Source organism: Petaurus breviceps, unplaced genomic scaffold, assembly GCF_028583685.1.
Source record: "Petaurus breviceps papuanus isolate PSGF00001 unplaced genomic scaffold, PetGlider_PUasm1.0 90444, whole genome shotgun sequence".
In the NCBI taxonomy this organism is placed as follows: domain Eukaryota; kingdom Metazoa; phylum Chordata; class Mammalia; order Diprotodontia; family Petauridae; genus Petaurus; species Petaurus breviceps.
The window spans coordinates 3751149-3776078 of record NW_027187256.1 but is presented as its reverse complement, the minus strand read 5'-3'; the positions used below and the strand labels follow the sequence as shown (position 1 = coordinate 3776078).

At 37.7% G+C, this 24930-nt stretch overlaps 1 protein-coding gene across 1 annotated transcript in view; it reads right to left on the bottom strand.

Moving 5' to 3' along the window:
• Positions 1–12304: 12304 nt before the first annotated feature.
• Positions 12305–24930, bottom strand: part of LOC138177793 (NACHT, LRR and PYD domains-containing protein 12-like) — an 83866-nt gene continuing 71240 nt past the window's right edge. The window contains exons 13-17 of the mRNA XM_069108993.1: positions 15606–15862; positions 15267–15392; positions 14820–14958; positions 14439–14489; positions 12305–13788 (exon numbers count right to left, since the gene is read on the bottom strand). Of these exons, the coding sequence (XP_068965094.1) occupies positions 13532–13788; positions 14439–14489; positions 14820–14958; positions 15267–15392; positions 15606–15862 (830 nt within the window). The 3' untranslated portion in view covers positions 12305–13531. The remainder of the gene's footprint in view (positions 13789–14438; positions 14490–14819; positions 14959–15266; positions 15393–15605; positions 15863–24930) is intronic.

The window sequence follows — 24930 nt, the reverse complement described above, 5'->3', positions numbered from 1 at the left end:
GTCTATATGCTCAAAAGGATTATAAATTCTGGGTTAGCATCTGTAGGCAACTATATGGAAGGCATGCTGGTTAAATTTTGGCAGGTGGGGCAAAAGGTACATAAATGGGCAACTATAGAACTGACAGCAGGACAATACAAACCCTCCTAATCAAATCCACAATTCCCTGAAGGCTGATATGGACCCCACTATGAAAAACTAGACATAGTTGGTGATAGAATCTCGGGGGGGGGAGGGAGTGATTTGCTCTCTGCAATCACCCAGACTCAACAACCTGTTTAGTCTTAAACTGTTTGTTCCACTTCTAAGTTTCAGAGTCTTTGTAGGAAAAAGATATTGTCATCACCAGAAGAGAAGAGATTAAAAATATGTGTAGTACCTTCCAGGGAAGCAAGGTTTACTTCAGCATCAGCATGGTTGTTTCCCCATGAAACAGGATCAGTTTCACCAGTGTAAGCAGAACAATGGACAGTGGCTAGGGTGCAGGAAGTCTCAGAACAAACAAAAGATCTATCTTTGATGAATTCCATGTTAGCAACAATCTTGCTGCCAGATGTCAAACAACAACAGCAGCAGCAACAAACTGTCCTCCATAGCCAGAGCATCCCAACAGCATGACAGACACCAAATGCATAGCACAAGTCAGTACTTCTACCTTTGGCTAGATGACATGCCTGGGTAAGGGCTACAAGCTTCCCAGTTTGGGCACTGAGGCTAGAGGGCAGTAAAGCCTCCCAGATAGTGTCATGGCCAAAATCCATGGCAGCACCAGTGTAGCCACAGCATGAAATAGAACTGAATAAGTTGCTGGTCCCATAGAAAGCCCCTTTTCACTCATGTGCAAAAAGAGAAGTACTGACTGTAATTTGGGATTCCCACTGCAGAGGCTGATATCAAGGATTTTTTGAGGTTTGAGAGTGGAGAGGTATTGATTGATGATTAAGGTGAAAATTTTTTTAAATAGAATCTTTAGTCAGAGCAGCAAAAGTTTTGGTTATCTCATAAAAGGATGGAATCCACTGTTAACAACATCTAACTGCCCTGAGAATGGCACACAGATGTTTCGTGGTTACGGGAAAAGATAGATTCTGTAGAGTATACACATGCTTAGAAGAAACCGACTGAGTGCTGGCAGTCGAAATGAATATGAGATACTTGAATTGGGGAAGAGAACACTAGATTTTTAAATTGGACATTTTGTGGTAAAGCTGCATCAGAAGATGATAACTGTCCTTTTGGGAAATCTCAACACTTGGGGCTGCTAGCAGGAGGTCACTGCCATCCTGGAACAGAGATTAGAGAACTGATTATTAATAACGAATTGTTAATAATGTGAAGACATGTGATTATTACTTCTCTGAAACTAAGTTGGTATAAATTATCTGTATTATAAATAAATCCCACAAGTACAACAAAAATAAAATAAATTCCTAATTACCACCCCCCTCTAGTGAAATAAAAAAAAGTATTTCAGATGTGGAGGAGATTCAGTTTTTCTAAGTGAAGCAATGATAAAAAATATGTTCAATTAAATTATAGTCTTATTCAATTATTATTCAATTAAATTAAATAGTCTTATCATACTAGCAAAATTTACCAGGCCTTTGAAAATTTACTCAACGGGAGGATTCTGGGAAGATGGTAGAATAGGTTAGAGAATTCCAAGCTCTCAAGGCTTTCCCCCACAAAAAAGATAAAATAGCATCTTATGGTGAACAAATTTTTTTTGGGGGGGGGGATAAATAATGAAAAAGGGCACAAGAGTATTCCTCCTGGAACAGTCAGAAAAGATTTGAAGAAAGATCCTAAGAAAAGCTTTGGTCCCTGTAAAGAGTAAACACCTTCAGGATAGGATTTGTTTCAACAATAAGCAGCAAGCCCTGGGGTTAGCTGGATTGGGAGGTTACCTCTGCCCAAACAAAGGAGTTTTTATCCCTGTGACAGTGAGGGGAGTTGGGCACCTGAGTCAGGGAAGCTCTGCTAAGATACCTCTGCCTGTGGGGTACTTCTAGGAGGCTGGAGGATTGGCTTTGATTCCAGGCTATAGGGGAAAACTGAAGATCTGAGGCAAGAGGAACCATCCCTCATGCCTCAGAACTAGAGATATTGACAAAAATTATGTTACTACCACCAAAAATACACAGGCAAAGGAGAAAGAATCCAACCATAGAAAGTTATGATGGGAAAACAGAAGACCAGGGTTCATCTTCAGAGGAGGATAATGAAACAAAGAAACTCTCTTCCACCCCAAAGAGTAACATCAAATGGTCACCTACCCAAAAGGAATTTATAGAACTAAAAAAGGAATTTTAAAAATCAAATGAGAGAGATTGAAGAAAATGTTAAAAAAAATTTGAATTAAGAATAATTTAAAAAACCCTAAAATTATGAAAAGAAAGTCCACCAATTAGAAAAAGAGATTCAAAATCTTAAGGAAGAAAATGACACCTTGAAAATTAGAAGTGGGCAAGGGGAAGCCAAGAAATTTATAAGAGACCAAGAAATAATAAAACAAAATATAAAGAATGAAAAAATAGAAGAGAAAGTGAAACATAAGAAAAACAACTGACCTGGAAAACAGATCAAGAAGAGAAAATGTAAGAATAATTGGACTACTTAAAAGCAATGACCAAAAAGAGAATCTTGATACTATAATACAAGAAATAATTAAAGAAAATTGTCCTGAAGCATTAGAACAAATGGGGAATGTAGAAATAGAAAAAAAAATCCATTGATGAAAAATTGAAAGAGATCCTATGAAGAAAACTCACAGGGACATTTTAGCTAAATTCAGAAACCCCCAGCTCAAGGATAAAATATTGAAAGAAAAAATAATTTAAATGTGTCTGTGAGTGTATATACATATATATATATATATATATATATGCACACATACACACACCATACCATATATGGGTGTGTATCATACCAGATAAAGAACTGATTAATAGAAATATGTATAGGATAATTTTATATGTAGTATATGAAATACATATAGCATAATATATATTTCCCATACTATATAAAATTATATAATACATATGTATTTCATATACTATATATAAAATTATTCTATAGGTATTTCTAGTTATCAATTTTTGTCTGGATACTAATAGTGTCTTTCTTCGTATGTCCTTTATACTTCATTTGTGTATTTATAATAGACAAAATAGCTTATTCACTCAAAGTCATTCTTAAAAAATACTGCTGTTATTATATACAATGTTTCCTTGGTTCTCATTTTGCTTTTCATTATTCATGTCTTTCCATGTTTTTCTAAAATCATTGAACTTGAGTGGGCAGAGCCAAGATGACACAGTAAAGGCAGGATTCACCTGAGCTCTCTCCAAAACCCCTCTAAATACCTTTAAATAATGACTCTCAACAAATTCTAGAGAAGAAGAAACTACAAAAAGACAGAGGGAAACATTTTTTTTCCAGTCACAGACAACTTAGGTCAGTAGGAAAGGTGTGTTGCACCAGAGTGAGAGAGGAGCAGAGTCCAGCAATGGCTGCGCCAGCACAGACCAGTCCCCAACAGAGCAGGAACAATCTTTGGTGTGACAGAATCAGTGACATTAGTGGCAGTTTTCGGACTTTTCAAACCACAAATGGTAAAAGGGTCAGGGAACATTGAATAGGAGACTCACAGCAGTTCCTTTGCTGGTACCAGGGACAAGATTATGCAGCATTGTCTATACTTTGATCTGAGTGGCAGCCCTGGGGTGAGGAGGAACACTAGCACAGCAGAGCATGTGGTCCCAGGGGTGTATGGACCCTGGCCACAGTACCAGGGTTGAAAAGACTACTTTTGCTCACTCACAGACCAGTGCATAGAACAGGAGAGTAGTTAAAATAACTCTCCGTAGATCACACCACCTTGAAAGAGACAAAAACTTAGAGGTCCCCAGAATTATCTCTGAAATCAGCTGCAGAAAATACTTGAGGCTTGGTACAGTGCCCTCTCCACTTCAGAAGAACGATTTCACTTTAGCATTGGGTTAAAAGTCAATAAATAGGCTGGAAAATGAGCAAAAAAAAACCAGAAAAAAAGTCTAACCATAGAATGCAACAATGAAGATTAAAATATACACTCAGAAGACAACAAAGTCCAAATTCTTTTTTCCAAAGTCTCAAAGAAAAATATGAATTGGTTTCATATCATGAAGAGGTTAAAAAGGATTTTAGAAATCAAATAAGAGAGGTAGTGGAAAATTGAGAAGATAAATAAGAGGGATACAAGAAAATCATGGGAAAATGACAATAACTCAGTAAAAGAGGCAGCAAAAATAAATTACTGAAGAAAATAACAACTTAAAAAACAGAATTGCCTGAATGGTAGAAGAGACACAAAAATCCAATGAAGAGAAGAAAGCCTTCAAAAACAGAACTGACCAAATTGGAATACACACACACACACACGCACACACACCTATATGCACATGTACATATATATAAAGACACATACACACATACACATACACACACATACACAAATTCAATGAAGATACAAATACCTTGAAAAGTAGAATTGGTCAAATGGAAAAGAAAGAACAAAATCTCACTAAAGAAAAAAATCCTTAAAAATTAGAATTGGTCAAAGGAAAACTAATGAGACATCAAGAAACAATCAAGAGAGGTGGAGCCAAAATGGTGGAGTAAAGGAAGAGGGAGAGGGAAAGTGGGAAAGTGAGGGTGAGTGAGTGAACCTTACTCTCATTAGAACTGGCTCAAAGAGAAATAACATACACATTCAGGGGGGCATAGAAATCTATTTTACCCAACAAGAAAGTAGGAAAGGAAGGGGATAAAGGAAAGGGAGATGTGTGATAGAAAGGAAGGCAGATTGGAGGAGTGGGTAGTCAGAAACAAAACACTTTTGTGAGGACACTGGAAAAGGAGAGAGAAAATAGAATAAATGGGGAAAATACGATGGAGGGAAATACAGTTAACAATAGTAATTCCCTCTTACTTACTCACCCTCATTTTCCCAACATATAGAAAACTGAATCAAATTTATAAAAAAATAAGAGCCATTCACCAATTGTTAAATAATCAAAAGATATGATCAGTTTCCAGATGAGGTCATCAAAGCTATCTATAGCCATAAAAATATGAGTAATGCAAATTAAAACAATTCTGAGGTACTATCTCATACCTACTAGGTTGGCTAATAGGGTAGAAAAGGTGAATGACATATGTTGGAGGGGATGTGGGAAAAAAATGAAACTAATGCACCATGGGTGGAGTTGTGAACTGATTCTGCCATTCTCTACAGCAATTTGGAACTCTTCCCAAAGGGCTATAAACCATGCAGAATCTTTGACCTAGCAATACCACTACTAGGTCTGTATGCCAAAAGAGATTTTAAAAAAAGGAAAAAAATACTTACAGCAGCTCTGTTCTGGGGATAAAGAAATAGAAGTTGAAGGGATGACCATCAATCAGGGAATGGCCAAACAAGTTGTGGTATGTGATTATGATGGAATGCTACTCTACTATAAGAAATGATGAGGATAGTCTCAGAAAAAAAAAACTTGAAAAATATGCATAGATTGATGCAAAGGGAAATGTAATGTGTTCAAAATAACAGCAACATTGTTAGATGATTAGTTGAGAATGACTTAGCTATTCTCAGCAGTACAACAATCCAAGACAACTCTGAAAGACTTATGATGAAAAATGGTATCCTTCCCCAGGGAAAGTACTAATGGTGTCTGAATACAGACTGAAGAATTCTTTTTTTTTTTAATTTATTTTCCTTGAGTATTGGTGTATATTTTCTTTGACAACATGTCTATTATGGATAGGTTTTTCAAGACTATACATGTATAACCTATATCAAATTGCTTGCTTTTTCAGTGAGGGGGGTTGGAGAATGAGAAAATTTAGAAATCAAAGTTTTAAAATGAAGGTTTAAAAATGTTTTCTATATAACTGTGGAGAAAAATACTGAATCCAAGCTAAGAAAATTTTAATGGAAAAGAAAATATATTTATAGTATTGTATAATATAGCCTATGATCAAATACTTAGCCCAGATTTTACAATGAAGTATTGTAAACATCCCATAAAAAGAAAAAAAAATTAAAAAATTAAAAATGGAAAAAAATAGAAGGAAATGTAAAATATCTCATTGGAAAATCAACTGACTTGAACGTAGAGCCAATTGAGATATTTTAAGAATTACATGATTACCTTAAAGCCGTGATCAAAAAGAGAGCCAAGACACAATGTTTTAAGAATTATAAAGGAAAGCTACCCTGATATTATAGAACCAAAGGATAAAATAGAAATTGAAAGAATTTGCCTCTGAGTTCCTAAAAGAGATCCCAAAATGAAAACTCAGGAAAAATAATAAGACAAATTCCAGACCTCTTAGATCAAGGAAAAAAGAAGGTAAGCAGCCAAAAAGTAATAATTCAAATATCATGTATCCAGAGTCAGGATAACACAAGTTCTAGTAGCTTCTACATTAAACAATCATAGGGTCATAATATGATATTCTAGAGGGTGAAAGAGCTAGGATTAGAATTGATAATTGCTTACCCAGAGAAACTGAGTATAATCCCTCCAGGAAAAAAAAAAATGACTTTTCAGTGAAATAGAGGACTTTCAAGAATTCCTGATGGAAAGACCAGAGCTGAATAGAAAATCTGACTTTCAAATATGAGATGTAAAAGAAACATTAAAAGGTAAACAGGAAAGAGAAACTGCAAGGGATTCAATGAGGTTGTCACATTGTTTATATTTCCATATGGGAAAATGATATTTATAACTACTACAAATGTTTTCATTATTAGGACAGTCAGAAGGAGCATACACAAATAGAAAGCTATTCTCAGCAGATATGAATTGAATGTGATGGTATAATTATGAAAAGAATTACATTAAGTGATAGGAAAGAAGAATGTACTGGGAGAACAGGTGAGAGAGAGATAGAATGGGATACATTATCTGATATAAAAGGTCTTAAAGAGATTTTACAGTGGAAGGGGAATGGGGGAAGCAGGTAGGGGAGCACATTAACCTCATGCTCATCAGAATTGACTCAAAGAGGGTGGAGAAATCTATTTTACGATACAAGAAAGTAGGAAGGTAAGGGGATAAGAGGAGTGGGGAATGGTAGAAGGGAAGGCAGTTTGGAGGAGGAAAAATTCAGAAGCAAAACACTTTTGAGAAGAGACAGAGTAAAATGAGAGAGAGGAGGATAAAAGGGGAAAATACTTTGGAGAGAAATACATAGTTGTTAAACATTACTATGAAAAAAATTTACACTGAGAAAAATTTGGAACTCAAATTTTTACAGAAAAAGCATGTTGAAAGCTATGTTTACATGTAAAGGGGGGCAGATAAATGCTATTAAGAAAAAAAAAAAGATTGGAACAAAAATAGCCAGCCCAAAATTGGTCGCAGAGAACAGCACCTAAAATTTACTAAAAGCCTTGGGGCTGAGACAATTAGAACTGTGCTGAGAAGAGCCTACTATACCTAACATATCAGGGAAGTGGAATTCTTAGTGGAAACATCAGAACACAGATGGGTGTGCAGGAAGTTAGACTAGTGTCATGATATTGCCAGAAGAAATAAATGATACTGGATTGGATATATGACATCCTTTCATATCCTTTTGTCCTGTGAATTTTTATTACCTTATGATCCTTATGAATTCCTAATTTCCCACTAACGGTGTGTGGGACAGTTTTGTCCTGTATATTGAAGGGGGAATGTTCTGCTTTGAATGTTATGATTTTACTATTCCATTACATGCCTTTGCTTTGAATCACTTGTGACTTCTGACAAGAAAAAAAAAATAAATGAATTGTTTGGGGTTTATGAGCTATAGTTTAATGGATGTTGATCCACAGTAAAACTTGTTATAAAATAAATGTTTGAGGGTCTCCATTTGTGAGAAGGGATGGCCCCAAATGCTACCAGCAGATTCCTCACTGGGTAGAAGTCTGAAATAAGTATCGTCTGAAGTCCTTTACCCCTCTCAAATTTTGTGAATTTCCATAATTCGGATGCTCTTTTATGGCCTTACCTTAAATTCACAAGAAGGGGAGAAACTTTAAACCTTAACTGAGGTTTACATGCATATGGATGTTCATCTCTAAAGTATATTAGACTTTACATGCAAGTCTAATTTTCTTTTAAGAATGTCTCAAATACCTTTTTATTATGGAAAATCTATCTTTTTTTCACTTGTAGCTAAGTTTTGATTTGCAAATTGCTCTTCAGAATACATTAGTTCATTCCCTTCTGCATTTTCTAGTGGGTGCAGAATAGTCTTATGAACCTGAATTTCCTTTGAATTTGAATGTCTTTCTCCTGGTTACTTGCAGAACTTTTTTTTTCTGAATTGAATTGTGAAATTGACCACTAAATATCTTGGAAATTCCAGATTATTTATTTTCTTTTGTTTCTGGAGATAATCTATAAACTCTTTCAAAGGGTATTTTGTTTTTTGTATTAAGAATACCTGGGCAATTTTCTTGTATTTTGAGCATTATGTGTTTTTCGGTCTTTCAGTTTTTATCTATTAATGTGTTTTGATGTTTTTATCTTCTAATAGAATTAGCAACATTAGGTTATCTCTATACATCCTGTCTTTGAGATCATTAAGTTTTGTTTGGACAGAGAACATATTTCCTTTTTATGTTATTGCATTTTTGTTTCTCTACTTCTAGGCTGTGCTTGACTTCAGTGTATTTTAATTCCCTATCTATTATTCTCTCTTCTGTTCCTTTGCAGATTCCAGTTTTTCTATTCTGCCAATTATTTTTGCTATACAGGTCATTAATTCTGCACCATAATTCTCAATTTTCTTTTAAACCATTCAGAAACAAAATGTTTTAGTTCTATGTTCCCCCAAATTTCAGAGGGTCCTCTGCCTCATCAAATGTCATAGTAGTTTACTCTTGTTTCAAATATTAATTCATAGATACTTAAACTTGTTTGCTAGATCCGGAGGTCATATTTCCTTCTGTTAAGGTTTTCCTTTTTTATTTGTCTTCTCATAGTTAAGGCTTTGAGGTTTTGTTTCCTCTTGAACACTTTGGCAATATCTGCCCTTTCCTCCCCCCACCCTCAACCCCCTCAACTCTTATTTTCCTGTTTCTCACCTTCTGACTGAGTTCAACAGCTTAGGTCTTTGCCTTGACTAAGTTTTCAGTGAACAGGTTTAGTGAGCGATTTAAGCTCCCTCATCCCAATATTGTGTGCTCCTCCCTCCTTTCTCTTTCCCTCTGTTCCTCATTTCTCTAGCCTTGCAACTCTGAGCACTGCCAGACTGCCATCACTCTAGCCAGAAATATTTCTGTCAATTGGCGTTTGGGTCCTTCAGGCTCCAGAAGAAATGTGGGAAAGAGCATGCAATTGAGTTCTTTTCCAAATCTAGAGATCTGTCCTGTCCCTTACCCTCTGTTTCTTTACTCTGGCAAAAATTGTTTTCAGCTCAGAACGCTATCAAGGCAATATTCATCAAGACTCTAACAAACACCAGCAGCCTAGAGCTTGTTTCTCCTTGGCAAGTGAAAGACAGAGGGACATAGGACTGTGGGGGTGGCTTTGTTGCAAGTTTATGAGTCAGGCCTTTGGATGGACTAGTGTAGCCTCACTGTCAGCTGGTTGGTTGATGGTTGTCCTTTGTTCTCACAAAGGACCAAAATGACATCATTAGGTTAGAGCCAGTTACAGTGTGTGACTTCTGATGATCAGACCAATGTGAGTTCAGAATGTTCTACTACAGATTGCACACAAATAGTCCATGTGAACATTTGGGGTGAATTCTCTAAATTTTTGTATCTTGGGTTTCCATTCAGCTGCTTCAATTCTGCTTTGCTCATAGAGCACAGCACCTTCTCTGATAAGGGCACTCTACACTGATAAGTCCTATGCCATGTCTCCTGTGTCACAAATCAATTCCAAAGTTCTTGAAAGACCTTGAGAATGCGCCCCTGTATTGCTTCTATTGACTGCCAGGAGAATGCTTGCCCTGTGTGAGTTCTTCATAAAACAGTCTTTCTGGCAAGTGTACATCTTGCATTCAAACAACAGGGCCAACCCATCAGAATCTTGTTCTCTGTAGTGGCTTGAATGGTTGGTAGTTTAGTTTGGGTAAGAACCCCAGCATCTGGTATCTTATTCTGCCAGTTGATCTTCAGAATTTTCCTAAGACACTTCAAATGGAAGCAATTCAGTTTCCTGACATGGTGCTGATATACTGCCCAGGTTTCACAGTTGTACAACAACTCAGTAGACCTTTGCTTTGGTAGTCAGTTTAATATATGTTCTCTTCCACACTTTGCTTCAGAACCCCCAAATACTGAGCTAGCTCTGACAACGCATGTGTCAACTTCATTATCAATGTGTACATCCCTGGAAAGTACCCTACTATAATAAATAAACTTAACCACAGCATTCAAAACTTCTCCATTTGCTATAATCAATAGTTCCACATATGGATGGTGTGGTGCTGGCTGATGGAACACCTGTGTTTCCTTGATGTTAACTGTTAGACCTCAATTAGCACAAGAGGCAGAGAATTGATCCATACTTTGTCACATCTCAGCTTCAGAGACTGCACTGAGTGCAAAATCATCTGCAAATAGAAAATCATGCACCAACACTCCCTCAACTTTAGTCTTGGCTTATAGACTTTTCAAGTAGAAGAAGTTGCCATCAGTGTGGTAGCTGACATTGATGCTGTGTTCATCCTCACTGAAAGCATTTGACAACATGGCTGAAAAGATCATGCTAAAAAACACAAGAGCAAGCATAGAGCCTTGTTTCAGTCCATTTGGTGGGGTCGTTTCTAAAGAATTACAAAGACTCAGGTCGACTCCAAGCCAATTGAAAGATATATTGTAGCTCTGAGGTTTTACACTCTGGCAAGTGACTAAGTTCCTTAGAGGAATCTAGCAATTTGAGTAAGGCAACACAAAGAATTTTATAGAGCATATGATACTGATTATGGGAACCTGATTAATATTAAAAGGGTAGGAGGGATGTGTTGAGAGATTAGGTAATGGAGGAGGGTACCTAGCTTTAATGTATACAGTGAGGGTGGGGTATGTACCGTGTTTCCCCGAAAATAAGCCCTCCCCTTACTGTGTAAGATTCCTCTAAAATAAGCCCTCCCCCGAAAATAAGCCCTATTGAGATTGCTACTGTAGTGAAGGTGATCCCCTGTGCTACACGCTACTTTACGGTACCCTCTGTATGCACCGTCTCCCCCCCCCCGTGAAACGCACGCCGCGCTCCGAGCTGCATCCAATCAGAGCTGCAGCAGTGAGCGCGTCATCCTGTTCTTCCCCAGTGATTTGCTTATTGAATAAAGGTACATTTTTTTGTTCACATTTACCTGTTTATTAAAATTGCTGTCAATGTTCATTAAAATAAGCCCTCTGGTGTTTTTCTGTCCAAAAAAAAATAAGACAGTGTCTTATTATCGGGGAAACACGGTATATATGATAATGATATTATTAAAAGCCCTTCTACATCATAGGTTCACTCTAGGTCAATTCTTTACTCTTAGTGCACAGGCGCTATCATTGGGTAGGCCCCTTCTATGCTTAGGTGGTCAAGCATCCTGCTCTACATCCTGGTAGTGTTATCTTCTGACAGGCTAGCTGTCGTGGTCTTGTCTGTTCAAGATGGATAGCTAAGTATTGTGGTACTGTCTTGGGCTAAAATGGATGATATGATTGTTATTGCACACCTTTTCTCCTGCGAAAGGGTGTAGGGGGAGTGCTGGGTTTCTATCACATTGGCACGCCTGCTGTTTTTGAGGGAACTAAGAGTTCAGGGACACATCTGTTGTAGTGAGCAGTGAGGAATGAGTTAGAATATTGCTAGGGGTCTAGGTAGATACAGTGGCCCTGTAGTGAAGTTTGGATGTTGGGGCTGGGGGCAGTTCTGTTAGGACTCCACATTGGTGACTGAGAAAGAGAGAGAACTTTGTCCATTATCTAGAACCTGGGCAAGCATGCTACCATGAAATTGACATAAAATACTGATGAACCTCTCCAGGAAACCACATTTTGACTTAATTTTCCCTGAGCCCTTACAACTTACAGTATCAAAGGCCAGGGTGAGGCCTACAGATGTTTTGTACAGATCTCTGTTCTGCTCTTGGCATTTTTCCTGGAGTTGTTGGGCAGCAAACACCATGTTGACTGTTCCTCGACCCTCTCTAAAACCACACTGGCTCTCAGATAGATGACCATCTTTTAAGTGAAGGATAAGCCTATTAAGGAGGACTCTGGCAAGAATCTTGTCAGGAATGACAAAGAGACCCCCTGTGATTGTCCCAGGACAATTTATTTCCTGTACCTTTGTATAGATGAACAATGGAGGCATCCTTGAACTCCTGGGGGATAACCTTCTTTTTCCACATAACCTGAAAAACTTTTGTATGAGCATACTATTAGGAGTCCTTTGCAATTTAGCTCAAGTCCTGCATCAACTATTCTTTATTTTGCATTTAAAATTATCTGTATTGTATATGTTTCAAACTAAATGTGTCCAAACAGAGTTCATTATCACTCCCCTTCCCACATCAAATTCAAGCTTCTAATATTCTTATTACTTGTGAGAACACAGCCATCCTTCTAGTTACCAAGTTTCTTAACCTTAGTTTCATTTTAGGCTCCTCACTCTCACTGCAAATGTTCAATAAATTGCCGAATCTCATTTCTGTCCCAATAATATATATGCCTTATATGTCCCCTTCACTCCACTCACCTATCCTGCTAGGTAAAGCCCTTGTCACTCCTCATTGGCTTACTGACAGTCTCCTAATAATCCTTCTGCTTCACATCTCTCCCCAGTCATATTCATTCTTCTTGTAGCACTCAAAATGATTCTCATGCAGTGTAGGTTTGACAACATAACCTCTCCATTTAAACTTCAGTAGATCCCTATTATCTCTAGAATCAAATATGAAATTCTCAGTTTGGCATTTAAAGATCTTCCTGGCATGGCTGCAGCCTACCTTTCCAACCTTGTTATATATTGCTCTCCTCCACATTCAGGCTCACCTATGCTGGCCTAATTGTGTTCCCCCACACAAGACACTCTCTATCTCCTTGTCTTTTCACTGGGGTCCCTCACCCCATGTCTGAATTACTGTCTCTTCTCACCTTTAATTATCAGGTCATTAGCTTCTACATAGGATTTTCATGCTTCCCCAACTTCTAGTGCATTCCTCTTCAAAGCTGCCTTGTATCTGCTTTACATACAAATGTCCAAAAAGTTTTAGTGCAGTTTTAAACTTTAAAAACTTCAGAAGCATAAATGCTATAAAAAGTGAAAAATTTGGAAGATTATCTAAAATGTGAAAATATTGATGTTTTTAACTAAATTTCAACATAACCACAATCCTGTGCTTTATACTGATTTACTCAATTCTTGAACTTTGCAAAAATTTTCATCAGCTGCTGTTTAGTGACTGGACATTTAACCTAATTCATCTTGTAAGGAGAAGTGGCAATGTCATTAGCCCCCAGTGGCTTTCTCACTGATGCCTTTTAAGTATTCTGTATTTCTTTCACTAAGTGAGGATGTGTCTCTTTTAGGGCCTCATACAAGTAGTCTTTGTAGGTCTTGTCCCAAGACATGCTAAAACTAAACAGTCGTCTCATTTTATCAGGGTTAGTTTTCTCTGCCCGTATGCGCTCATAATCCTCATTACTGAGGAATCTGCTGTAAAGTTTGTCGAGGATCATGTCCACTGATGTTACCCGAGAAATTATCTGATCCCTGTGTTGGTCAATAAAGTGAAGTCCTGGAAGAAGAGATTAAGGGAAAGAATGATGAAGCTTTTGGTGCTGGCAGAGAGGAAAACATATCTTAATGTACTAAGTAATAAAGAGTTTGTGCACTACCATCGCCTCCTGCTTCTTATTTCTATTAACTTTAGAACCTCAGCTCCCTACCTAGTTTCTTCATCCATCCTACTCACCATCTGGATCAACCACTATCTATCCTTAAGGCTTATGCTCATTCAGGCCCTGGCACTTTTTGGAGTAAATATGGTTAAATTAGAATGTGAACATCTACACAATCTGTGAAGACCACTAGATCTTTTGAGTGTGATGTACCCAAATCTGAATTCTCCCCCAACCCCTATCACCCTAGCTAGGGAGACATGGTCTATCAGTACATTCCCTCTGCATCTCTCTGAACCCACGAACTTGGCATTACAAAATCACTTGGTGTCCTTCCAGATGCTTGGGATATACAGGGTATCACAAAAGCCCAACTACAGTTTTAAACTACAGAAGTGCAAATTTGCCTTGAGACTTTTTTTGACACCCTGTCTATGTCTGTATCTTTGGTCACACATTATGCCCTCTCTGGAAGAGCCATCTTTCAATTCATACTTCAATTGTTGCCCAAGAAGATTCACTTAATAACTCTGAGGATATCACTAACCTGTGAAAGCTGAAGCATCTGGGGCAGAAGGAAATGCATATTTAAGGTCTCCTGGGAGAGAGAAAAGGATAACAAGGTATAAATCAGATTTCTGACTGATGTTGGATGCTCCCAGGGCCTTAAAGTTATGCATAGCAGTAGTCCTCAGGAGAGCTATCAACAGAGTGGTTGGGATAGGAAAAACAGATGCTAAAATCATCAACATAGAGATGATAAGTAAACCTGTGGGAGCTGATGAGATTCCCAAATAAGTAATACTGCACAGATACCTATGCTTATGCAGACATCTACACACACACACACACACACACACACACACACACACAAACACACATTCTTGCCTGAAAACTTCAGTGTCTTATTCATCATTGTGCATCTTACCTAATCTCACCAGTGTCTTCCAGACCAGTTTCCCATTTGGGTATCTCAAATCCAAACTGATTTTCTCCCTCACATTGCTGTAGTAAATCTCAGAGAACAATTGACACTTCCCAGGACTCTGGTAGCAGAGTTCTAGTTCCTGGAGAGAAACACCAATACTATGTGTACATTACAGGTTCTCAGAGCAGAGTGGCAGAGCAAGGCCATACTTGAATTAAATCACATTAAAAAATTCAAATTGGATATTTACTTCAAAGTTGTTTTAAAGTAACTCAAATCCTCATATTAAGTTACTTAGCAAAAGTAACATTTATCACTAAAAAGCTTAGGGAATTATGACAGGAATGCATACTGAGTTACAGGATTTTGCTGAGATTCACTGATTTTAGTTTGAATGGAAAAAAAAGGTTCTTTTACCACAGGGTGTGATTAACCAACATCACTTACTGCAGGCATTATTTCCAAGTGTTTTGATCCAGATACTAAGAAACGTGAACCAATGCGGAGTGGGGTTATTGGAGATGGCTTATGCAAGCGTAAAAAACGGAACTTTGCTTCTTCTTCATCTATAGCCTAAAGAAAGTGAAAGAAAAAAATTTCAACCTGAGAAATCCCTATTTTTCCCAGGAGAGTGCACAGGAAGGCCACAGTTACTTGTTATATATGTCAATGGCCTTCACCATAGAACTGATGTCAAATTGGGGGGTTGTAAGGTGAAGATGGGTTTGTAAGCTTTTTTAAGCTCTAACTTTTTCCTGATTCATATTTATGGCAATTTAAGCTCACCTGTTTTATTGAACAGTCACTGGGGATCAGATACAGGTGCAATGTGACGTCCTCAGCCCTGAGTTGGTAGTATATCAGAGTGGTGGAACGAATGGAGGCCTTAAAGTTAGAACGCATAATTCTCAGCAGAACTCCCACAGGAGAGAAGGTAGGGTTTTCCAGGATAGCATGGAATGACTCTACTCTCGTTGGATTCTCCAGGACCAAAGACTCCTCTTTAAAGTGGGCAATTTTGAACAAAGAGACATCAACATGTCCTGTCAGAGAATTTCAATAAAAATTACTTCCTATTTCTTCTAGTAGTCAAGGGTCACTTTATTGTGTGCTAAGGGTCTGTACTATGGATACAGATAGTCAGGTCTCTCACATAAAAAGAGGAAAATAACTAAAACTCTAAATTAAAGACAAATTCCTTGGGCAGTTTTGAGATCAAATTGAGGAAAATGAGTAGACAGAGAAATTAAGACTGAAAGTCACAAGCTGGCTAAGAAAGAAAATTGTATGTATTAATAAATACTTGATTAATAATTGACCATAATACAACTAAGAACCCTATATATTTTATAAAATCACTCCAAGTTTATGTGTTTCAATTTAATGTTTCCTTAGATTTTGATTTTGTTTTGTGTGGAGTTGACCCTGGGTCTTAAAGGTTATGCCAGAAGAATGCAACTCTGTCAATTTCTTTAATACTGATCAAGTGTGGTTTCAGCAATTGACTATACCTGCTTTTTGGTAATTACTATAGTTAAGTATGGAGAGTTAATTACCAGTTAGCTGGCCAATTGCTGATGAATTCTTTGGCCATGGCAACATCAATAAAAATACAAAATGTCTTTTATTTCCTTCCTTTCTTCAATGTTGGTGGTAGATTAGTGGAAAAGCAGAAGATACTAAGAATCTACAATTCTACTAGAGTGAGCTGAGGTTAGTGAATCATTTGAGTTTGAGAGTCCTGAGAAGTAATAGAACTAAAGGTGATTGGATAGTATGTCAGCACGACATCTGACACCAATATGGTGAGTCCCTGGGAAGGGAAGGCAGTAAGGTTACCTAAAAAGAGACAAACTGACCCAGATTTGAAAAACCAAGTAGGATGAAAGTTTTGTGCCAATCAGCATTAGGATTGTACCTATCAGTGACTGCTGTACTTCCAGCTTGTATAAGAAAGGGAGATCCAGTATTCAAAACAAAACAAAATGAAACAAAAGAAATTCATGACTCCTTGAAAGATATAACAATAGATATAATATAATTATTCAGACTAATATTATGGAGTGAAATACAAACAGGGAATGAACATTTGCTACTATGATGGAGGAAATCCAGCTTAGAATCCATGTCAAATAGGGATTTCCTATAGATTATGAGGTACTCTAGATACTTCTATTGGAAAATGAAACTGTTTTGATTTCAACAATGAAGATTCCTAAATGAAATCCATGACTGCTTAAAAGAGTTTCACCTAACTACTCAAGAAAAATCAAGTAAAGAACACCTACTGAAAGAATATCTAATGCTCCCTTCTTCCTTTTATTTCTAAATTTGCTCAGTTAGAGGTGAAAGTGAGGCAGGTCATGGCAGTGTCAAATTAATTTTTAAATATAGTGTTATTTGAAAAGTAAAAATAAAAAAAAAAGAATTCATCCCTTACTTTTGATATGTGAAAAAATACTTGATCTTATTACCATCTAACTGTTCTTTGTTGTGACCTTGTATATTCAACTTGCATGTCCATTTTTGGCTTACTATCGTATATAGGGTAGGATGTTGTTCTAAATCTCATTTCTACCAGATGAATTTTCAGTTCTTCCAGTATTTCTTGTCAAATAAAATTTACTACCCAAGTAATTTATGTCATTAGAATTACTGAACAATTGGGTTTATGGATCAAATGAGTTCGATAATTTATTTTTCTGCCTGATCATTTCTTCCCTATTTTCTTCCCAATCTGCATTCTCTCTTTAAACTGGCACAAAAGAGATTAGATGATGACTCCTTAAAAAAGAGTACTATAAATATGATTTGATATTTGGAATTACTATTACCTGGTCATTCCTACTTTTTAAAAATTAGTGTTTTCTTAAACCCTTTGTTCTTCCAAATACATATTTTTTCTAATTCTATGAAGAATTCACTTGGGGAAGGGCAGGGCAGAGCCAAGAAGAATGAAAGCAGAGACTCACCTGAGCTCAGCCATAAATTGTTTGTGTTACCTCTAAAATGTGAATTTGAATACATTTTAGAGTGGCAAAATCCATTAAGACACAGAGTATTTCAGTTTTCCAGCCCAGGAAAACATGGAAAACCTATAGGGAGGATTAGCTGTGCCTGGTGGGGCAGCACAGAGCATAGCACACAGAGGGCACAGGCTGCACCAACAGAGAACTGACCATAGCAGAGCCAAAGCAAACAAGGGTGAACTGATTCACCCACTGCAGGGGTGATGCCCAAACCTCTTACTGCAGGATACAGGTCTATCAGAGCTGGGTAAGAGACAGACTCAGGGCCTGTGTCAGTGGCAGCAGCTTCTCCTACGGCTATCAGCCCATACTCTGGATGTTTAAAAATCACCTGCCTGAATTTCTAGGAAACAAGATGGTGGAATAAACCATAGGTGCTCTCATCCTCCCCTTGTTGATGTTGAGAAACACAGAGAATATTGTTCCAGGGCAAAAAGCTGAAGTAGTGGAACAGGCAGGGGCTTGGGAGATCTACAGGAATGGTGAAGCTGTGGCTATGCTATTGCTATAGGGGACCGGATGGGAGGCATCCCAGTGGGAGATCCTGAATTCCAAGGAGGTGGACCCAGCAAGCACCAACACCAGAATCCCAGGTGCATCTTCATACAACAAGGGGAATTGGCAGATACCAGCACAATGCTGGTGACCAGAGGCCTAGCCAACTGAGCACTAGCCCAGGGGCGGGAAGGGGGAATCCTGAAATGGCCAGACCACCACTCCCCCACACCTCACACTTTTATTTTCAGTGTAACCCTGGGAAAACGCAGAAAGTCCTGGCCTCTTCCTCAGTCTCAGCACTCACCAGCCAGTTCCAGTTCAGTATCAGGTGAGCTGCAGCTTCATATAGCTTCTGACAGAACCAGAGGCCACAGCACACAAAGCCATTAATTAGGCCCCTAGTTTCCAGAACAAGAAGCATGGGTCAGAGCTCTTTCTTCCCCAGAAGCAGAGAGCCACTTTAAAAGCCAGGAAATAGACAATCACAATGGGGAAAAAACTGGAAAAAACAAAGCCTTTAGAATCCTATTATGGTGAAAGGGAAGAGCAAGGTTCATGTTCAGAAAAGGATAGCATTGACACTATACTCACATCTGAAACCTTAAAAGGGAACATGAACTGTTCTCAAGGCCAAAAAGCATGCTTGGAAGAGCTCAAGAAGAATTTAAAATGCCAAATTAGAGATGTAAAAGAAGAACTGACAAATTATTTTGAAAATACAACTGACAAAATGTAAATAAAAAATTCACCGAAAAAAATAACTCCTTAAAAAGTACAATTGGCCAAATAGGAAAGGAGTTACAAAATCTAACAGGAGAAAAAAATTCCTTAAAAGTAAAATTTGGACAAATAGAAAAGGAGGTACAAAAACTGAGGAAAATAATTCATTAAAAATTAGAATCAGACAAGTTGAAGCTAATGAATTTATGAGGCATTAAGAATCAGTCAAATAAAATCTAAAGAATGAAAAAAATAATGTCTGGAGATGGAGTCAAGATGGTGGAGTAGAAGCAGGACATCTGAGCAGCTTTCCACCTTCCCCAATCCATGTAAAAAGGGGACTCAACAAACTTTGGAGCTAAAGAACCCACAAAATGACACAGAGAAGCTAATCACCCCTTGAGGACAGCCCGGCAGGCCAGCAGGAATTGGCCAGTGCAGCACTCTGGGAGAAGAGCCCAGGCACCTGTGAGCAGGAGATTTTAGCCCCAGGGTGGGTCTGACCAGCCCCCGGCCAGAGGGACTCCAGATCAGCAGCGGCTGTGGCTGTTTCCAGAATTATCAACACATAGATGAGAAGGAAAAAGTGAGAGGTCAGTGCAGTCTGGACTTTGGGATCCAGTATGGGAGTGCGTCAGCTTTTGCCCCTGTGGTGAGAACCACTGAGACACCTGGCCCAACCAGCCAGTGCCACAGGGAAGCTTCAGCTACTGGCCTGCAGAGTATAGGGGGATCAAGCAACCAGTCTGAGGGATAATCGTGCTTGGATCTGGATTGCAGTCTAGGTTGGAAGTCCTGGGGTGTGTGTCCAGCTTGCCAGCACATGTGGAGGCCACAGAGAGGGCACCCATCTAATACCTCCAGTAGCTGAGAAAACCCCAGCGTTTGGGACAAACTCCCCTGTCTGGTGGCAGACACATACTGTGGCAAAAAGCCCAGGGTCAAGTGACTGACGGGTGACGTGGACAAACAAACAAAACAAAGCAGACAGAAGATTCCAACATTAGACTGCTATTTTGGGGACAAAATGGAGCAAAGCATGGAACAGGAGGAAGACAGTGAAGTCAGAACTCCTGCACCAAAAGCTTCAAAGGAAAATACGATCTGGTTACAGGCCATAGAGGACCATAAGAAGCAGATAAGAGAAGTGGAGGAAAAATTGGGAAGAGAAATGAGAAAGATGCAAGAAAATTATGAAATGAGAGTCAACAGCCTGACTGAGGAAAATCACACCTTAAAGAACAGACTAACTCAATTGGCAAAAGAGGCTCAAAAAGGCAATGAGGAGAAGAATGCCTTAAGAAGCTGAATTTGCCAGATGGAAAAAGAATTTCCAAGGCTCACTGAGGAGAATCATTGCTTCAGAATTAGACTGGAGGAAATGGAAGCTAGTGACTTTATGAGAAATCAAGATGCTGTTAAACAGATCTAAACAAATGAAAGAATAGAAGGCAATGTGAAATATCTCATGGGAAAAACCACTGACCTGGAAAATAGATCCAGGAGAGATAATTTTAAAATTATTGGACTACCTGAAAGCCATGATCAAAGAAAGAACCTAGAAATCATGTTCTAAGAAGTTCTCAAAGAAAATTGCCCTGATGTTTTAGAACCAGAAAGCAAAACAGAGGTTGAAAGAATCCACCAATCATCTCCTGAAAAAGATCCCAAAAAGAAAACTCCTAGGAATATTATAGCCAGGTTCTGGAATTCCCAGATTAAGGAGAGAATATTGCAAGTAGCCAGGAAGAAACAATTTGAATATTGTGGAAACACAATCAGGATAACCCAGGATCTGGCAGCTTCTACAACTTCTACACACAGCTTCAAGCCCTACACTAGGGATTGAAGGGTTTGGAATATGATACTCCGGAGGTCAAAGGAGTGGGATTAAAACCAAGAATCACCTACCCAGCAAAACTGAGTATCATGTTTCAGGGGAAAATATGGTCACTCAGTGGAATAGAGGACTTTCAAGCATTCTTATGAAAATACCATAGTTGAATAGAAAATTTGATATTCAGATACAAGAAACAAGAGAACCATGAGAAGGTAACGGAAAAGAAATCATAAGGAACTTGTCAAACTTGAACTATTAACATTCCTACATGGAAAAAACAATAATTGTAACTGATAAAACTTTTCTCAGTATGAAAATAGTTGAAGGGAATAGAAATATATATATATATATGAGGGTATATGGACATATGAATAAATATGTGAATGTGTGTATATATGTTTACAGGTATACATAGATAGAGGGTACAGGACCAATTTGTTAGGAAGGTATGATAATTAAAAGGTGAAATTAAGAGGTGAGAGAGGAATATAATGAGAGGAGATGGGGAGAGACAGAATGGGGTAAACTATCTTATATAGAAGAGGCAAGGGAAAATGGTTACAATGGAGGGGAAGAATGGGAAGGCAAAAAGGAATGGGTCAACCTTATTCTCATTGAATTTGACTTGCAGAGGGAATGAAATACACACTAAATAGGGTATCTCACCCTACAGGAGAGTAGGGGGTAAGGGGATGAGAAGGGGGATGATGGAATGGAGGGTAGGCTGGGGGGGGAGGGAAGTTGGAAGCACCCACTTTTGAAAAGGGACGGGATCAAAGTAGAGCATAGAACAAGTGGGAGGTGGCCTAGGAGGGAGGGAAATATAGTCAGTTTTTTATAATAGATCTACTATGTTATTCTTTTGCATTAGCCACACATATGCAACTTATACTGAACTTCTTATCTTCCCAGTAAAGGTGGGTGACAAGGGAGGAAGGGAATGAATCTAGAATTCAAAGTTTTAAAATCAAATGTTTAATATGTATAGTATTGATACTATTTTACATGTAATTGGGAAATAAGATATACAGGCACTGGGGCATAGAGATCCACCATGCCCAATGGAAAAGTCGAAAGAGTATGGGAGAAAATATGGGAGACAACAGATTGGAGGAAGGGATATCCTCTAGGTCTGCTATTTTGGGGCAGTGGTTAGGGGAAAAACAGGAAGAAAATGTGTAACTCAATATCTGGCAGAAATGAATGATGTAAATCAGAAGTTAATAAAGCATTTGAAAAATGGAAAAAATGAATGAAAAAAATAGAAGAGAATATGAAATATCTTATTGGAAAAAACAACTGATCTGGAAAATAGATCAAGGAGAGATAATCTAAGAATTATTGGCCTACCAGAAAGCCATGATGAAAAAAGAGCCTGGACAGTATCTTCCAAGAAATCATGAAGTAAAACTGCTCTGAAATCCTAGAACCAGAGGGTAAAATATTCATTCAAACAATCCACAGAACAGCTCCTGAAAGAGATCCCAAATTGAAACCAAGGAATATTGTAGCAAAATTTCAGAATTATGAGGTCAAGGAGAAAATACTGCAAGCACCCAGAAAGAAATGATTCAGATATCATGGAAATATAGTCAGGATCACACAGGATCTTGCCGCTTCTGCATTAATAGATCAGAGGAACTGTAATATGATAAGCAAGGGAGCTTATACTACAACCAAGGATCAACTACCCAGCTAAATTGAACATAATCTTTCAGACAAGAAGATAGTCATTCAATGAAATAAGGGACTTCCAGACCTTCCTGATGAAAAGGCCAGAGCTGAATGGAAAATTTGATCTTCAAATGCAAGACTCAAGAGAAACATAAAAAGATAAACAGAGAAAAAAAAAACAAAAAAACCTTACTATTCAATAAGAACAAACTGCTTACAACCCTATATGGCAGGATGATGCCTGTTAATCTTGAGAACTGTATAATTATCATGACATTTAAAACAGATATAAATAGGAAGAAGGTGTGGATATAAATTAACTGATGTGATGATAAAAAAATCTAATTTAGGGGCTCAAAGGGATTGTAATTGGATAAGAGGAAAGGAGGAGGCAGAAAAGGGTAAATTATGTGACATAAAGAGACACCAAAACATAGTAGAGGGAAATAAGGGGGGCAGATTAGCATTGTATGAGTTGTACTCTCATTGGTTTTGGTTCAAGGAGAGGAATAATATATTCAGTTGGGTATAGGAATCTAATGTGAAGGTTCACAAAAATTTATTATAATAGAGGGAAAGGAGGGAGAAGAGCATTGTTTGAGATTTACTCTCACTGGATTTCATTCAAGGAGGGAATACCATACTTTGTTAAGTATAAAAATATCATATGCCCCTACAGACAGTAGGAGGAGAAAGGGGAAAGGAAAGGGGGGGGGGAGCGATTAGAAGGGAGGGAAGAAGAAGTAAGGGAAAAGGGTAGAAAAAGGGAAGGGGGCTGATAGGTTGGAAATTTTGAGGGAGGCAGTGGTCAAAAGCAAAACTCTTTTGAGGAGGAGAAGGAAGGATGGAGAAATAAAAGCATAAACAGGTGAGGGAATAGTATAGAGAAAAAGACACAGATAGTTATGATTACTACTATAGATTAAAAATCATAATCCTACAATAGTTGTTTACACAAAACACATTTGAAACAGGGATACATACAGGGTAAAGGTAAAAGGCTGGAGTTGAATATATTATGATTCAGCTAAAGTAAAAAAAAAAAGCAGGGGTAGCAATCCTAATCTCAGACAAAGAAAAAAAAATAGATCTAATTAAAGGCATAAGGAAGGAAGCTATATCCTGCTAAAAGACACCAATGACAATGAAGTGATTTCATTACTAAACATATGTGCACCGAGTTTATAGCATCCAATTTCTTGGAGGAGAAGTTAAGGGAGTTAGAGGAAGAAATAGATAGCAAAACTATACTAGTAGAGCACCTCAGTCTCCCCCTCTCTGAACTTGATAAATATAACTGCAAAATAAACAAGAAAGAAGTTAAGGAGGTGTATAGGATTTTAGAGAAGGTGGATATGACAGACTTTTAGAGAAAAGTGGGATAAAAAGGAATATACCTTCTTCACATTGGTACATGTACTAGGTACCATGTACTAGGTATTGGTACCTAGGTACCATGTACTAGGTATTGGTACCATGTACTAGGGATTGAAAACCTCACAATTCAGTACAGAAGGCAGAAATATTGAATGGATCCTTCTCAGATCATGATGCAATAAAAATCACATGCAATAACAGGCCATGGAAAGATACACTAAAAACTAAAAGGAAACTAAATAATTTAACCCTCAAGAATGAGTGTGTCAAAACAAATTACAGAAACAATCGGTAACTTCATTAAAGAGAATGACAATAATGAGACAATATACCAAAACTTGTGGGATGCAGCAAAAGCAGTTCTTAGGGGAAGTTTTATATCTCTGAATGAATATATGAATAGAGTAGGGAAAAAGGAAATCAATGAATTGGGCATGCAACTGAAAAAGCTAGATTTGTCACTTCAACAAATTGAAGAATCCACTTGGAGGTTTTATTCTCATAATACTAAATCTGTAAATTAACTTAGATAACTATGATTTTTATTGTTGGCTTGGCTCAGTCATAAGCACACACACCTCTCTACATATTTAAGTAATTCTTTGTTGTCTTTATGTTTGTAATTGTATCTATACAAATTTTGAATTTGGTATATTCAAAGATAATTTATATTTTTTCTGGATATTTTGAATAGAACTTCCTTTATTCCTACTTCCTCCTAGATTATTATGACTATATAGAAATGCTTTTGATTTTAGGGGTTTATTTTGTATCATAATAATTTATGGAAGCTAATGTCTCAGATAGTCTCTTTTTTTTAATTTTTCTGGAGTTCTCTAAATCATCAGGCCACCATAAGACAGGAATAGTTTTGTTTCCTATTTGCAGTACATGCTACTTTTGGTTGAATGGATATACTATTCCACCCTCTTTACCAGTTCTCCGAATTTTGAAATAATCATGTCTTATTCAA